At 47.4% G+C, this 17,308-nt stretch overlaps 2 protein-coding genes and 1 long non-coding RNA gene across 9 annotated transcripts in view; 2 read left to right on the top strand and 1 right to left on the bottom strand.

The window, feature by feature from the left end:
- Nucleotides 1–17,308, top strand: part of TNNI3K (TNNI3 interacting kinase) — a 284,880-nt gene that overhangs the window by 252,265 nt on the left and 15,307 nt on the right. The window lies entirely within an intron of this gene.
- LOC112641050 (uncharacterized) lies at nucleotides 978–15,991 on the bottom strand. 4 transcript variants are annotated; one of them, XR_004816667.2, is made up of 4 exons: nucleotides 14,898–15,991; nucleotides 13,929–14,048; nucleotides 10,864–10,972; nucleotides 978–1,771 (listed from the first exon to the last, which is right to left on the bottom strand). It is a non-coding gene; the product is annotated as an uncharacterized LOC112641050 (long non-coding RNA). The 4 variants fall into 4 exon arrangements; XR_003124443.3 differs by lacking the exon at nucleotides 978–1,771 and adding an exon at nucleotides 8,753–9,366; XR_007411590.1 differs by lacking the exons at nucleotides 978–1,771; nucleotides 10,864–10,972 and adding an exon at nucleotides 8,756–9,366 and having other exon boundaries at nucleotides 14,697–15,991.
- LOC118355041 (basic salivary proline-rich protein 2-like) lies at nucleotides 14,076–15,479 on the top strand. Its single transcript, XM_049111799.1, has 2 exons — nucleotides 14,076–14,625; nucleotides 15,028–15,479. Exon 1 carries the CDS (start codon nucleotides 14,082–14,084, stop codon nucleotides 14,622–14,624), a length of 543 nt encoding a protein of 180 aa, XP_048967756.1. The 5' UTR covers nucleotides 14,076–14,081; the 3' UTR covers nucleotide 14,625; nucleotides 15,028–15,479.

Raw genomic sequence — 17,308 nt, 5'->3', positions numbered from 1 at the left:
CCCAGGTGGCCCAGAAGCTCATATTTTTAAAATTAGTTTTCTGCCGCTTGTATATTCTTTAGCTATTTTTCTTTCTTTTTTGAAGCATGAACAATTCTGAGTTTAAAGACTACTTAGAAAAGTTAAACTACATTATTCACCTGCAGATTTTTCCTGAGTTCTTTAGCACAAAGGACAATAAATTCCCATCCTTTTTCTTATATCTAAATGGAAAGGGGGAAAAAAGAGATAATTGAAATACTATCAAGATTCTTGTATTTTTTTTCAATTACTGCCCATTGAATGAGGCCCTTGCACTATAATTTGTCCCAAAGTACAAAGATCTATGTGCTACATTTATTTAAGTAAATTCCTCTTTATCTTAGGGAAACATAGGAAGTTGAGCAGTATACAAAGTTTAATTGACTATGGCTAGAATTGGAAAGTTCATGGAATTAATCACCTCTCTCACAAATATGCATTGAGCTCCTACTGGGTACATAGAACTGTTGTCTAGCCCTATCCAGGGAGCACCCCATATTTGATAGCTAGTCCTCCATATACCCTCTGGGCAAACTGAATACATTGCCTTTTGCTCTTTCCTCCCTCTTTATTCCCCCCCCCTTTTTTTCTTTACCTAGAAGATTACCAGTATTTTACGTATAGATGAGAAAAGCTGATGCATGCATCATGCTCCCTCATTCGTCTAGTCCTTTCAACTCTCCTATTCCTACTGCTGATTCTTTTGCTCTTTCTTTAGGTTGTTCCACTGGTGATATATTCATCTAACATTTATTAAGCATCTGCTATGTCCCAGATCCTGTAGTCAGTATTGCCAATACAAAGATGGATAACATCTCTTCTTAGCCCTGATAGAATGCAGTCTAGTGAGGAGGTCAGAGGAGCAAACCAGAAGCCAGGAGTAGGGTGCTCTGAAATCTGGGGAAGGTCCAAAGAAGCTTCCTGAAGACAATGCTACCCAACTTGAATCTGGGAGAATTAGCCAAAAAGAGAAGGGAAGGAAAGGCATATCAGAGAAAGAAAGCAACAAGAACCAAGGTAAAGAGTTGGGAACCTGAGTGATACATCTGGGATCAGCAAACAGTCGGGGGGACATAGTAGAAGAGATGAATAGAGATTTACAATGGGCAGAAGTAGAAATAAGAGAAGAACACGGAGACAAGGGAGGCCCTATTCCTTTTCTCGATGAATAAATTCTTTTTATCCAGTGCACTAAGTGCTCTTAGGAGAGCAAGTCCTTGGAAAGGTGGAGACACAGGCGTACTGCTAGTTGAGAACCTGGTGGTGATCCTTTAGCAGGGTTCCCTCGAGAGGGAAGCTTTGTTCAGTAGACATATCCCTCTTCAATGGCCAAGAAATTTTGGAAGGAATTGAGAGAAGTGTTACTTTGTGCAGCTTCCTTTCCAGGCACTAAGACCTCAGACTCTTCATCCAGACAGGGGGCATGTGAGGCTCTCAGTGGGACTGGGTAAAGCAACCAGCAGTCTTTATTGAAATCACACCGGGGCATGAGTCTAAATTTCCAGCGACTGAATGAACATGATTTCCGCAGCTGTGTTTAGAGCGGGTCATCAAAAAGACTCAAGTGAGAGAGAAGACGTAGTCATACAGATGAGGCATGAGTGACGTAGTCACCGTAGAGGTCCCCCTTGAACCCAGGAACAGCCTCTGGAACTGTGCCAACCAGGCCGCGCTGCAGGGGTGGCTCCTGACACTTAGCAAGTCTTGCACTGATGACTCCGTGCACACGATTACGCTTGTGAGGCTGTCTCTTAAAATGATGGGGAAAGAAAAATAAATATGTAAGGATCCAGGTGGAAGGCGAGAAGGGAGGAAGGAAGGAAAGAAGGGAGGGAGGGAGGAAGGTAGAAAGTGAGGGAGGGAGGATGAAGGAAGGAGAGAAGGAAGGAAGGAAAGAAGGGAGGGAGGGAGGGAGGGAGGGAGGGAGGGAAGGAAGGAAGGAGAGAAGGAAAGAAGGAAGGAAAGAAGGGGGAGAAGAGAAAGAAATTACCCAAAGGTTTCACAGCTTGTAGTTTGCTAATCTCTACGGTGAAGGGTGGATGATAAAACTGAGGCCTACTGAGGTGACGGGTGGCGTCTCAGCCATGTGCCTCCTTCCTCTGTCTACGCGCCCCCCCTCCCGCACCGCTCCCATCTGCCTTCGTCCTTAGCGCCCAGGATAGCATCCAGCACATGGTAGTTCCTCATCAAAAGTTCACTGAAGACAGACCAACACCTACCCCTGGCAGGGGGCTATTTACACTGTTCTGTCTTCCCTGTGGGAGCTTCAGACTATGTTTTCCAAATGAGCGCTGTGCTGCGGTGTGCCTCACCCCACATGGGGCACTTGTCTCCTACCGAGCAAAGGACGGGGCGGACCGTGGCAGCGCTCAAAGGTGGCCTTTCCTGCCTCTCACCCGGGAAAAATGGCTCATCATGGAAAACCCTGCATGACTTTTGCCATCGCATGAGCATTACTCATGATAAGACACCTAAGAAAGAGAACACTCTTGATGGTTTCAAGTTGGCGATGGTTCTGGATTGTCAACAGAGGCAACACGGGTTGCTCAGTAAGTGCTGTTTGGCTGGCCCAAATGTCACAGCAGAAGTGCCCGGGATGAGGAATTAGTTGTGGACAAAGAACTGGCATGAGCCAGAGGGCCACGCAGGCTCTTCCAGCCTATTCACTCAGCGACATTTGTTGACCATTGATAGTGGGATTTGCAAATGCACTTGACTGAGCCTCCACCCCTTCCCTTAATGAACAAGTTCCTTTAACCCAGTGCTCTTATCAGAGTGAGTCCTTGGAAAGGTGGAGACACAGGGGTACTGCCAGGAGTTGAGAACCCGGTGGTGACTCCCTTGCAATGTCCCTGCAGAGGGAAGGTTTGCTCAGTAGGCCATCCCTCTTCAGAAGCCTCCACATCTGCAGAGAACTGTGCACTCTCACTGCGAGAGTAATTCCTTTTCCGTCCTTCCTTCTTTCTTTTTCTTCTCTAAGCCAAACCTAAGCAAGTCTACATTATCCCAAAGCAGCTGGTGCTACAATGTGGGAGTGTTAAATGTTTAACATCTTGTCACTTGCGAAACTGATGGAGTCATCCTTTTTGTTTCAGAGTTTCGTGTTTAGGGGTTGAAAAGCTAGATTGATGAGCATTACCAGAGAGAAATATCTTTTGAGAAGTTAGTGGAGCTGATGACACGTTACTTTACAGTTTAGTGAAATTCAGCAAATCTAATTCTATTATCCTGTCAAAGTTTCACAAAAGGGAGACCTGAAAGCATATTTAAGATGAATCTTTAAAGATTTCAGAAGCCACAACCACATCTGCAAAAATCAGATGCATCTGGTGCTGACAGACCTTTGTTTTTTTTTATAGACTAAGGGGAGTAAATAATCTTCCAACAACTAATTAAGTTTAAATAAAGTTATCTTGGTGATTCAGTGCCTGCCTTTTCTCCCTTAAAAAGACTGCCAAGCAGTAAACCATAACCAAGTTTTTTTAATTCAAAGGCTTCACAGAGTTTACATAGCCAGATTTACCCAGGCACACCAAAATGGAAGCTTCTTTTATGAATCATAGAGCAGAGTACTAAAATAGAGATTTTACAGAGCATTTAAAGCCAGATCATCTAGGCTCTTGTTTATTTTCTCAATCAAGTATGAGATATGGTCTAATAAATGCATTCTTACCAAAATGTCAGGGGTAATTGTTTTAAAGCATTTACCCACAATTCTGTGTTCTTGTTAGAGGATCACAGGCTGACGAGCTGAAAGGGCTTTATGATCCTTTCAGCAATTGGGGGGACTGTATATGCACTTATACTGAGATGTCCATTGTTGAGTCCAAGAGAAACATTGACGTAAAGGTTTGTTTAATAGAAATCGCTTTTTTAAAAAACTCTCTGCTATTTAATAATCATTCATTAAAAAGGGAATCCTCGATGTAATTTATCGAGAATTTCCTATGCACCGTACTTAAATTATCTAATTTAATATTCCTGGCTACCTACGAGGTGGATATGTTTATTTTGAGGATGGCAAAACTGGTCAAAACAGAAATGATGCCCTGAAAAAGTAAGCAGGGAAGCTGGGGTTGACCCCAGCCTGGCCAACCGCAAAGCCCACGTGTGCTCTTTCCAGGACAGCACAAGAAATGGTTTGGAATGCACGATGAGAACAAGGTCAAGGCTGTGGCCTCGGATATGAGGGGATGCCATGGATTGAATTGTGTCCCCCAGAAAGATACGTCAAAGTCCTAACCCCCAGTACTTCAAACCATGACCTTATTTGGAAATAGGGTTGTTACAGATGTAATAAGTTAACGTGAGGTCATACTAGAGTAGGGTGGGCCCTTAGTCCATTAGGAGCCGTGTTCTTCTAAGAGGAGGAGAGAGAGAATGCTAAGCGAATACATGGAGGCGGAGGTGATAGCATCCACAAGCCAGGAACACGGAGAATTGCTAGCTGTCACCAGAAGCCAGACACAGGCATGGAATGGGTTCTCCCTCACAGCCTTCAGAAGGAACCAACCTTGATCCTGGACTTCTAGCCTCCAGGACTGGTGAGAAAATAAACTTCCATTGTTTTAAGGTGTCCAGTTGGTGGAGCTTTGTTACAGCAGCCCCAAGAAATGAACGCAGGGGATGAGAGCGATTTACTGAGCCCAGGATGAAAACAAGCCCAAGACTTGATGTTAGGCTGATGCCCTGTGTGAGGAATAGCAGTCACTTGTTATTTTCCCTTCATCATCTGTGGTTGTACAGAAAACCCACACCATCCCCAGACGAGATTTGAAAAAAACACGTTTCGGGGTGCCTTCTCAGAAAGAAAAAATACATGACTAACCAAAATTATGGTTAAATTCTAATACTTTGTGATACCCATGTGTATCACAAGGACACTGGGAGACAGCGTGCTCTCTGAGGTCTCAACTGAGGTCTCTTTGATGGTTGCTGTTGGCAACCAGTTCTACAAGAGGCACAATCGAAGGCCTAATTAAGGCAGGAGTCAGGAAGAAATTGCAGGTAATTGAGGTCAAACACTACTGAGGTCGAGCAGGTGACTGACATCCGATGTCGTTAAACTAAGGAGATCAAGGTTTGACGCAGGCAGAGACAACAGGTGAGGCCTAAAGACTGATCACTGATGGAAATAATTCAAAGCGGGATCTGACAAGGACATCAAGCTAGGTCAAACAATAAGTGTGATGGAATCTAAGATGAGTCTGAGATTTTCATCTTCAGAAACCTAGTCTTCCTCAATTGGCCCTTACTTTTGGACGGGAGATCTTTAGTTGTTAACAGGACTGTAGTACCATGGGGCACCTGGGTGGCTCAGCTGGTTAAGCATCTGCCTTCGGCTCAGGGTCTTGGGACGGAGCCCCACATCGGGGTTCCCCACTCAGCGGGGAGCCTGCTTCTCCCTTTCCCTGTCCCTCTGCCTGCCACTCGCCCTGCTTGTTCTCACTCTTTCATTCTCTCTGTGTCAAATAAATAAATAAAATCTTTAAGAAAAGGGACTGTAGTACCCATGTCTGCCTAATGCCCCCAGAGCCAGTGTACCTCTCTTATTCTCTAAAAAATGCTGGTATCTGACTCAGTCAAGAAGAAGAAACTTGCTTTTGGTGGAGAATGTGAATAGGGAGTAGTATTTACTGTCTTAAGGGCCTCACTGGAGAGGATGGGGAGATCATCCACTTAACTGATGAGGTCTTCCCCTGGGGATCTTTGAGGGGGAACTATGGTGCGAGTGTGAATCTGAAATGTAAATCGTTCATGTCTATAATTTTGTCGGTCATCACTTAGGTATTCCAAGATTTTTAAAAACCTGGCCAACGACAATGAGCTAATGTTGAAGACCAGTCAATGAATGCGGCTATCCACTCATTTGTTCAAGTACTACTTACTAGAATAAGGACAGGGCTCCAATTCCCAGATATTTTGCCAAATGCTAAAAATAAAGGAAAAATAAGAAGAGATTCTCGATTGAAGATGATAAAGGTCTAGTCAGGAAGGAATTACCAAATCCATGTGGTACAATGCAGTAAGTTCCTGTAATTGGGACAGCGAGTCCCTCCACTGTAGGGCTCACATGGGGGTACTGTGACCCAGAAATTCACTGGAGGTGGGGCCTACCCGGGTTAGGCAGGGAGCAACAGGTGATGAGGCTGGAGAAGTAGACCATCTGCTGCTAGGGACCTGGGCAGTGGGACCTTAGCAGTAGGTGGCATGGTCACCTTTGCTTTATAGGACAGTCATTTCCACAACTTCCTTGTGGCCTGGGGAGGGGAAGGGGCCGCCTAGTGGCAGAGATCAGGCTTTAGTTAGAACCTTGCTAGGTTTAAAAGAGAAGTCACGGGACGTGCTGCAATTTGCAAGGAGTAACCTGTTACCTACTTCATGTATGAAGGTGGCGTGGCTAATCACTACTCAAACATTGTATTTCTGCACTAGATGTGTTCTCATACATCCACACTTCTCCCAACCCTTATCATGACAGCCTAAGGCAGTTTATTTCTGGGATTTTCCAGTGTTTAAAAATTCCACATAGATGATAGGCCCCTATTGACTGTTCACCCAAACGAGCTCAGTAATTGCTAACCACACAACAGACGACAACTTCTCTAGCATCCTCTACCCAAAGGTGACGGGAGTCTAAAAGAAATACTTATAGTTCAGGTTCCCATGAGCAGAATTGAGGAAACACTGATAACAATTCAGAATAAAACAGAAACATCCTTGTCCCCAGTCCCCAGACCTGTCGATGGGGATTATTGATGGCTTATCCCCATTTGGGCAAATGGGATTCGTTACTATGTATCAGAGGAATCAATGTCAACACCTGTGAGAACTTTCTATGTGCAATGTATCTGTAGGGGTAATTCTTTTAAAGGAGGTTAATGACATTAATCCCATTTTACAGATGGGAATACAAGCAACGGGGTTTATCATATTTTCTCGGGTCAAATAGTAAATCAATGCCTCATTAACATTCATTAGAATTTCCACTGCCTTCAATGTCAAACTAAGCTCCTTCCCTAAGGCACCTAATTACTATCAAGAATTTTCTGGCATTCGCTCCTCACTGATTCCTACGTCTAACAGTTGAGCCCACATATGTGCCAGTGATACAAGACCTGCCTGGAATGGTGAGTGGATCAACTGAGCCGGACTGTGGGAAGCAGCTCAGGATCCGTGCAGGGGTCGCCTTTAATGACGATACTTAGCAGCGCTGAGGTCTATGGAGGGCTCCGTATGTGTAAACGCCGTGTTATGCATTATATATGAGCTGCTGTTGATAACTCATAGTGGCAATCTCAGGCTCCCATTTCTATTATTATTATTTTTTTAACTTTTCCAAAGACCCAGGAAGGACCTGCTGGAATTCATTTTTTTTTCTTATATTCCTGGAATCTATTGAAGGTCGATTTGCCAACATACAGAGGCTCCCGTTTTTAAAATGAGGAAACTGAGACCTAGGGAGCGACGTGCGTAAGGACTACAGCTAGTGAGTGCGCAGAAAGAGGACAGGAGACTGAGCCCCCTGAAGCCAGAGTTCATGGTTCTCAGATTTACTATGTGTCAGAATCACCTGGAAGTCTTCTTAAACCGTAGATGGCTGGGGCCCCTCCCAGAGTTTTTGATTGGGTGGGTGTGGGGCAGGGTTAAAAATGTGCATTTCTAACCAGTTCCCAGGGGATGCTGGGGCTGAGGATGCAGACCCCTCGCCTGGAGAACCACCGCTCTACGCGATGCTGCCCCGTGCCCTCCTCTCTGACTCTGACTCTGCTCAGCACATACGGGGAAGCCCTTCAACGCTTCTGAGCAAGTGGTGACCCAGGCAGAGTTCCTCTTGGAAAAGATGCATCTGGTGGCTCCGTGCAGGCTGCTAGAGGACGGGGGACAGACCAAGAGCTTCCTAGTGAGAGCAAGGCGGGGAGACAGAGAGACAGGGAGACGGAGGGGCCGCAAATATTGCCCTGGGAGAGTGGACACAGGGGGTTTGCTGATTGACTAGGGATGAAGGGGTCATCAGAGCTCTTTGGTCAGGGGGGCTGCAGGAATCATCGAGCCCTCCCCTAAGAATTGAGAGGACAGGAGGGAATTCCCCTTGTTCTGTACTGGATCTCCTGCTTCCACACAGCATCCTGCTGTTTGTTCCCTTTATTTATTCTTTTTTGGTGTATGATAGTTCCACAGCATTTTCCTTCTTCCTCTTTACCGACAGGACCAGCGTTGCCTAAGGGCAGCTACTGACTCTTGTTCTCTTCTCTTCGGAGAGCCAGTTCTTCCCCCCGGGGGGCCTCTGATTCTCCCCCTCCCGCATCAGCTCCTCCTTGTTAGCTCTGCACCGGGGTCTGAGTGGATTCTACTAGTCACGACTTGGGTTGGGTTTCTGTGTTTTACCAGGAGCCCGGCTGGGGAACTTGCTGTCAGCGATGGAGGCCTCATCACCCATCATAAATGGGGTTCAAAATAATATCTGTTTTTTTAAGTTCAAAATAATCGTATTGGTTTTCTGGTCTCACATTTTGCTTTTATGTAATTTCTTTTCCGTAAGTAAACGATGCATTTTTAAAACACCATTTACGAATATGCATCCTTGAAAAAGCATTTAGTCTTCAATTTAAGACAAATTGCCTTACCTTAAAAGTAAGAGGGCTCAGATTTAAAGGTCCTCAGACTGATTTTTATAAACTAAAATAATAGGGAAGCTACAGTAATAGAAAACTTCTGAGAGTCTCTTTATTAAGTAAATGGTTTTACAAAACAATCCCCCAGAATATGTCTTTAAAAGTTACTTCTGTTTCAACCATGGCATTTTCCTAAAGTGAGGACACGTACCCGTAATGGGGATACATTATGGCTGAGATAAACCAAAGGTTAACATTTATAACGTTCGTCGCCATTCTGTTGTAAAATATTTGTTATCTATGCCTTGATTATGAATGACAGTTCCTTTTTTTTTATTTTTTTTTCAAAAAATTGAACCAGGTTCAGAATAGGTCTTTAGTATGAAAATGTAAATGCATGTCATTTAAATACACTCAAAAATTTCACGTGACCTTGCCTCCCACTTTTCATAAAGAGTTGAAGCCATCTGTCATGATTGCCACCAACTTTCCTCCTGAGGCCCTCTGAATTTATTTTAGAACTTCACGGATCTTCTGTTTCCCTTCAGATAGAGAAATAGTGCATCTCCTCTCGGAGTCCAGCCTCTCCCTTGCTCCTAGGTCTTGCTCCATCGGTCCACGTGCAGATCACTTCCTCTGCCTCTGGCTCTTTCTTCCTCGGGCCCTGCTTGTCTCCTGCAACCTTCTCTCCCACTCCTGTCCTCTGGCGCCAAAATTTTTTGTCCTACAACTTAGAAAAGGAACCGCCTTATTGTTCTTCCTCCATTTTTAATATACTGATGGCAACAGAGAGGAAAGAAGGAGGGGAGCCCTGGATCATATTAAGAGGTGGGGTGGGGTGGGTCTCGGTCCATTTAGGGGTGACAAAGAAAGGAGTCCCCTTCTGAACTGTGACATATCTAAGAGGCTGGACTGGGGGGGGGGGGGGACTTGAAATCAAGCTGACAAAAACCAAGGCAGCCCCTCACTAAACTTACACCTGGAAGTTCCGTGTGGGGTTCATTCCTCCTGGGGGTACGTGTTTGAGGCTTTTTATGTTTATTTATTTACTCATGAGAGACAGACAGAGAGAGGCAGAGGGAGGGAGAAGCAGGTCCCCGCTGAGCAGGGAGGCCAGTGCGGGGCTCCCTCCCAGGACCCTGGGATCACGACCTGAGTGGAAGGCAGATCTTAACTGACTGAACCCCCCAGGTGCCCCTGCTTGAGGCCTTAATCCGCTCAGTGAAGAGTGGTGACCTGGGAGCAGGGGTACAGGGAAGCTTGAATGGTCAGTCCCATGTTCCCTGCAGCGTTGGGGTCCTACCTATGCGCACAGATCCACTTTCTCTGGGCTCCAAGGACCCTGAATGGACAGTGTTCTTACAAGTATTTCTCCTTTGGGCAAGAGCTCAACAGCCAGCTTTGACCCCAGAACGTTTTTAGAAACTGTCCCGTCTCGGTCCCCATAGAGGTTTGCAGAGGGGGGATCATGATAGAGACGGAGGCTGTACACCGTAGCGGCGAGGAGCACATTCTCGCAGTCGCACTGGCTGGGTTCACATCCTGGCAAAGCCATTTCTAAAACATAAGGTTGGCCCAAACTACTCAGCCTCCTTTTATTTGCTTCCTTATCTACAAAGCAAGGAAAATAATAGTACTGACTTCATGATTATTGCGAAGAGGAAGTGAAACAATGGCCGTAAACCGTAAAACAATACCTGGCGCATAGTTACTGCTCATTACACGTTACCTATATGTATGAAATATATATATATTATATATATATACCTATATATAGAAATATGAACATATATATTTCATATATATACCTATATATTACACGTTACCTATATATATATATGAAATATATACTCCAGCACAATAAATTGCTCCCTGGTCATCTACATGCACGCACACACATATTCTATATTAAATGCTACTATTTTCATAAAACTTTTTTCATGTCTTTCCTTTCTTCCTTCTTTTGTTTAGCGAATAACTGGGAAGGACCCCCTACATCCCGGGCATGGTGATAGGGGGATCAACAAGGCGACCCCAAGCCCTGCCCTCCCAGAGTTGTCGAACAGGCCATTTTAGCAAAGCAGTCTAAACTTTATGATAAGGGGGGCAAGGGGCCTAGTATGAATGCATGCATGAATGAATAAATTGTGGAATGGGTGTTTCCAGTTATTTCTACATAAATATTAAGTGTTTTGATCCTGAAAATAAGCAGTGATTTCTTCCGCACCTGTGCTAGTCTACTTGAGGTGCCATTCCCGCTACGAATCATGACTACTCCAAAGCCCAGAGTGATCGTGGGTCTGCATCCAACTGTTGTTAATCTTCTAAACAGGTAGCTGGGATCCAGGTAGAGCAAAAAAAAAAAAAAAAAAAAAAAAATCCAGATGAAGGCGGTGTATCAATATCCTTCCAAAGATAGATCACAGGAAGCGGTTACTATCTGCCTTCGTTCCCACCCTCCTCACTTTTCCACCTCTCTCTCGTGCTGAGATTCACTGGCCAGGGATTGTTCTTTTTAAGAATCTAGTTCAGGCTCTATTGGAAGCTTAACATAGCAGGTGAAGCATTCAGGCCCATGATGAATAAGAGGCAGACACAAATAGAAGGCTGTGGACTCGAGGGCTTCAAAGCATTTAGGGCAGTTCTGTGCCCGGAGCTGCTGCTCGCCCGCGCGGAGAGCCACAGTCCAAAGGAGGCAGCCGCTGCACGGGGCGTAAAGGAAGGAAGCGTGTCCCCAGCGTTCCTGTGGGAACCTGGGGCAGCTCGGGTGGATTCCCCGCTCCCCAGACCCGGTCCCCTTTCAGCGGGGCGTCTTCTATTGAAAGGGAGACCGAGGGCTCGCTTCCAGAGGGGTGCTTGGGGGACATTTGTCGTGGGCGTTGCATGACTAATTCTCCCAGCCCAGCATGAAAGACTCACTCCCAAGGATATCATATATTTTAAAAACAGCATGAAAAAGAGGCCATCTGACTTTCCTCCACATATTCCAAAAATGTAAAGCAGTTGCTGTCTAAGTCTCTAAAGCGTGCGCGTGCGTGTGCGTGTGCAGGATCTAAGGCAGCAATCCCAGCACAACATCCGCTGGCCCGTCGGCCTATTGATTATGGACTCAAGTCTGGATTGAAAGTGGTGGGGGTTTTTATCAGGTTCAAAATCTGTCTTCTTTCTGCGTCAGCCCCTGACGCTAGTGGCCACCTCGCCCGTGTGCCCGCCGGGGCACCAGGATGAGGCCGTGACCCCGTGAGGCTCGGGCTCGCGGGGGGCACAGCATCCGTAGGCCGCCCAGCAGACACCCGGATTCCTACACTAGCCCGGGTGCCCAGGGGCCGCCGAGAAGCCCGTGTGACCGGGACAGGCCGCGGAGGCCAGCCTGGCTGCCAGGCGGTGGCCCGGGGAGCAGGAGCCCGGGAGCCTCAGCATGTGCGCCCTGACCCTTCTCCTCACTCAGCGAAGCCCCCGGCCCTGCTGCTCTTTAGCTTCTTCACAAAACAATAATAGTGGTGATAATAATAACCCCCATCCCTCACGGCTGCTGGGAAGGTTAAATGAGACTCTAATGCATGTGTGAAATAGGGGCTCCAACCCTGGTGGTTTTAAAAAGAGCCTTTAAATGAGAAACACCAGGGGACCCCTGGGTGGCTCAGCGGTTTGGCACCTGCCTTTGCCCCAGGGCCTGATCCTGGAGTCCTGGGATCGAATCCCGTGTCGGGCTCCCGGCATGGGGCCTGCTTCTCCCTCTGCCTGTGTCTCTGTCTCTCTCTCTCTCTCTCTCTCTCTCTCTGTGTGTGTGTGTGTATCATGAATAAATGAATAGAATCTTTAAAAAAAAAATGAGAAACACCATCCCAATTGATGACTCCTGGGAAACAGCTTCGTGAAGTCCTGAATCACAGAGTTGTGAGCGTGACACTTGTGCTTTGCTGTCCCCTGGGCCATACATCTAGTGAGAGGACAAGGCAATCCTCCGAGGCCGCAGGTCCGAGGGCCAGGGGAGTGTGGAGCCGTCGCTCTCACGGGACAAGGGCTTCTGCAAAACTTTGGCACTTGGACGCGACCCACCCGCCACCGGCCACAAGAGCAGTTGATGTTTTTTTCTGCTACGATGTCCTCAAAGGACACCTCAAGGGACTCACAGGCCGCGGTAACCACGCAAGGCCCCTCCAAACCCTTTCCTGTTTACAAGTCCTACAAGAAAGGGCATCAGCAAAAAGTCACATGAATGTCTCCAGAAGGAAACCCATAAATGATTTTCCATTTTTCTTGGCTCTGACAGCTGTGGACAGGCTTTCATTCATTCATTCATTTAGCAAATATTTATTCAGAGCTTATCCTTGTAGGGTTCGCACTACAGCAGCAGAAAAAAAAAAAAAACAAATGAAAGAATCCCTTTCCCTCATGGTGCTTTTATTTTATTTTTTTAAAGATTTACTTATTTATTTATTTATTCATGATAGACATAGAGAGAGAGAGGCAGAGACACAGACAGAGGGAGAAGCAGGCTCCCTACGGGACTCAATCCATCCCGGGACTCCAGGACCGTGCCCCGGGCCAAAGGCAGGTGCCAAACAGCTGAGCCACCCAGGGATCCCCTGGTGCTTTTATTCTAGTGGGGGAGGAAAGGGACAGACTTTTTTTAAAGAAAATGTTGGAGTATCTTAAAGCAGGGATGAGGGATATGGAGTGCACGAAGAGATGTGGTTTGTAATTTTGAACAGAAAGATCATGGAATGGGGGATCCCTGGGCCAGGGTGTGGTCCTGGGGTCCTGGGGTCCTGGGGTCCTGGGATCGAGTCCCGTGTCAGGCTCCTGGCGTGGAGCCTGCTTCTCCCTCTGCCTGTGTCTCTGACTCTCTCTCTCTATCATGAATATATGAATTTAAAAATCTTAAAAAAAAAAAAAAAGAAAGATCAGGGAAGACCTCCTCTCCAGATGATAACAAGCAAAGATGTGAACAGAGTGCATTAGGAAACCATAGGCCTCTAGGGAAGAGCATCCCAGGTTGTAGGAACAGTAAGTGCAAGTCCCCTGAGGTGAGGTCATGTCTGTGAAGTCAAGGGACAGCCTGGAGACCAGAAGGGGCAAAAGGATAGAGTAATAGGAGTAATAGGAGGAAGAGTAATAGGGGAAGAGTAATAGGAGACAAAGCAGAGAAGTGACAGGGGCCCAGATCATGAAGCAGGTGCAGGCCGCCGGGAGGACTGGGGCATTTACTGGGATTTGGACACACGCCCCCGCGGGGATGTAAGCAGAGAGGTGGCGTGATCGGGCTGCTTCTTAGAAGGATCACCCTACCTGAGCTGCTGTGTGGCACCAAGAGGAATGGTGGTCAATCCGTTTGCTCTTTTAAGCCTGCTCTCCTCTCACTCGATTATTTAATGACTATTTTCTTTAGCGCGGGCTGTGGGCGAGGCACTAGGGAGGACGGAGAAGTGAAGAAAAGCAACAATGAGCGATCTGATGAAGAACGCGCCACGGGGCAGCCCCCCAAGTGTCGGGGAGGAGGACGCCAAGACGAGAAGTGAGGGGTCGGGGTCATGCAGGCCGGTGACCAGCCGCAGCGGGGATGCAGGGACTGTAGACAGCCGGAGCTCCCGGCCAGCCCCCCCCCCCCCACCGAGCACTGGGCCAGGAGAACCGAGCTCGGGTCCAGTCCCTCAAGCTCCCTTGTTAAACAGAAGTGTTGAGAGCCTAGATGCCAGGCCCCAGGTGCCAGGGCCACGGAGTAACCCACAGACCACGGCTCCCGCTCCGGAGGAGTGTGCGGTCTGGGGCGCCCCATCTCGAGGGACAAGCACCGACAAATACCACCACGGAACAACCCACGGAGGCCTAGCTGTGGGGCCGGCCACGGAGCACGCTGTGCAGAATTCCCCGGTCGTGTTCCTGCCCACACAGAAGGCAGGGGTGGTGGTGGGCTCAGCAGGCCATGCCAAACCCTGGGCTGCCCCAGGATTCAAAGAAGCTCCGCAGCACATCACAGCGGAGTAGGGTAAGAGCCCCCACGTCTCTGGCAGGAGAAGAGCTTTGCAGGAAGAACAAGGCACCCTCGCCACATAATACCACTTTGTTGTTATTCAGGGCCTGACAGCCAAGAACACACGGAGGAGGCAGGGAAAGCTTTGGTGTTGTATGATGAGCCAAAAGGTCCCAGAGGTTTAGTATACATTCACTTAAAACAAAACAAAACCAAAAAAAAAAAAAAAAAAAAAAACCAAAAAATCAAACCAAAACAAAAAAACCCATGGCTTGTAATTTTGTAACCTCCTTAGGGTGTTTCAAATGGTTTGTGAAGATCAATGTTCTCCATGTTCAAAGAGTTTAGGGAGTTTTCAAATCTTTCCATTCAGACCAGCCTGTCATAAAGAACAAAGGAACATGGAATTTCTTGCAGGGATCTGAATCCGCACAACAGAGCCTGGAGACGTTCAATCAACAAAGATGGCCTTTGAACTCTCCTTGATCCAAAAGGGGAGAGGACTGTGTGCTGCTCCGTGGGCGCCTACCTGGTTGTCGCTTTTATCTTCCATCAATAAAATCGGCTTTGTAATTTTTACTTATGTAGCCACCCAGGGGCCATCCTTATAAAACAGTGGTTAAAAGCTTGGGCTCAGATGGGCCTGAGTTCAAATTCAGGTTCTACTGTGCATGAGCTGCGTGACCCGAGGCACGTGGGATGTGCTCTCCAGGTCTCGAGTGGCTTACCTGTAGGATGAAAATAAGAGTATCCTCGCCTTCCTCACTAATGTTGCCGCGAGCTTCAAGTGAGAATGCAGTTTGTACGTGTCTGACGTGTGGTCAACACTGAATAAATGTAAACTGTGTTTCTTTTCTGTTTTGCTGCGAGCTCGTGTAGTTTAGTCTTGATTATTCATCTTCTAAGAGAAACTACTAAAATGGGAGACGAGCGGAGAGCCCGCTGGAGAGCCCGCTGTCCTTGGGATTGCATTGTTTGGCCCAAAGGTCAAAGACCCCTTAGAGAAGCACCACACACAGGGTTGTCTCTTGCTCTAAAGGAGAGGTTGATACACTATTTGCCCCATGGGCCAAGTCTGACACCCTGCCTGGTTTTGTCAAGTTTTTTTTGTGACCGTGGCCACACTCGTTTACATACTGTCTATGTCTGCTTTTGTGCTGTAACAGCAAAGTTGAATGGTTGCCAACAGAGACCATATAGTCCACAAATTCTAAAATATTTACCAACTGGCCCTGTATTTACAGGAAACATTTTCTGACCCCTGTTCTAGGAACTTAAAAAAAAAAAAAAACTGATTTTTTTTTTCAAGTCACGTAGTTCTGAAACTGCATACATTGGAAACTTGTCTGCATATGTTGGAAACTCATCTCCCCGTGGAAAAAAAAAATAAGGCTACCTTCAAGACGTCAACACATTTCCTTCAACTGGCCAATGCCAGGTGCTATGTGAGGCCCCAGGCGACACGCGCGTCCCTCCGGATGAAGAATCCACAGTCCGCAGCTGATGAGATGAATATGCAATATGAGGCGAGTTCTGCCGACGGCTAGAGCAGACGCCTAGGGCAGCGCAGAGGCCACTGTGGCTCCTGTGCCCTTCCATGTGGCCGTCATCTCTATCCCAGAAGAGAGACTCTGCATGCTGTTCCATTTCCCTGTCATATCCATAAGACTGTACCGAAAGCCCCCGAATGGGTGAGGAAACCCTAACGAAGACCCGTTCACAGATTTCTCTGGCAACGATGTGCAGGGTGGGGTGGGCTGGGCAGGAAACAGCAGTAGGGAGGCTTTTGCAGAGGTCATGTGTCAGGGGAATGCAGCTTGTTCTTGGGCAGTGGCTAAAGAAATGGAAGGAGGCTGAGCAAGAATCAGAGGGAGATAAGCAAAGATAAATATGGGTGAAGTTGCAAGGGAGGAACCTGCATTCATCCGTTGAACACATCTCTATTGGGTGCATAGTCCAAGGCACTGGGGAGCGAGGCAAACAAGGCCCCGCTGTCAGGAAACTCCCCCTGTAGTCAGAGGAGGCCATGCTAAGTTGAGTTCCTCCAAAAAAAAAAAAAACAGACCACAAAACAAGGATCTGAGTGAAAACTATTTGGGGGAGAGGGGTTGGGGGGATGCGATCTCAAGCACAGGGAAGGAAAGGGAAGGAAAGAAAAGTGAAGGGTTATGTTAATGAGTAAGTCACTGCTCTGAGCAACTAAGGCTTAGTGTCACGTTGTGACCTCTGGGGGCATAGACCACGCCTCAGAATTTTCCCAACGAGGAGCCAGGATGCCCGAGTACTTTTATCCGCCACCTCTTGTTCATCACTGATGGAGGCTCGCTCACTGGGGTGGGTGGGAAGGAGGATTAGTTAGCGATCCTTTGAGGTCAGGCGCGGGAAGCCATGAGCGTGACCAGAAAGTTGTAAAGGTGACTTCCCAGGTAGATCGAGGCAGGGCACCGCATCGGGCTACGCAGGCGACAAACAATGAACAAATACCCAAGAAAACGAGCTGGTGGCCAAGTACTGTGCAGGCCGTTAGAACGAGCTGGAGGATGAAGAGTGACTGGGAGCCCAGTTAGGATGGGCGCTCGCAATGGCGCAGACAAGGGGGGTCCTGAGACACAGCGGTGGGCAGGGAGGAAAAGCACGTGCAGAGTTCGTAGGGCAGGGGACAGAGACGGAGGCGGGCTGTGTGGAGGACCCGGGAAAG

This window comes from Canis lupus, chromosome 6, assembly GCF_003254725.2.
Source record: "Canis lupus dingo isolate Sandy chromosome 6, ASM325472v2, whole genome shotgun sequence".
Taxonomy (NCBI): Eukaryota; Metazoa; Chordata; class Mammalia; order Carnivora; family Canidae; genus Canis; species Canis lupus.
The sequence above is the reverse complement of the archived record's forward strand: the minus strand, read 5'-3'. Positions and strand labels throughout refer to the sequence as shown.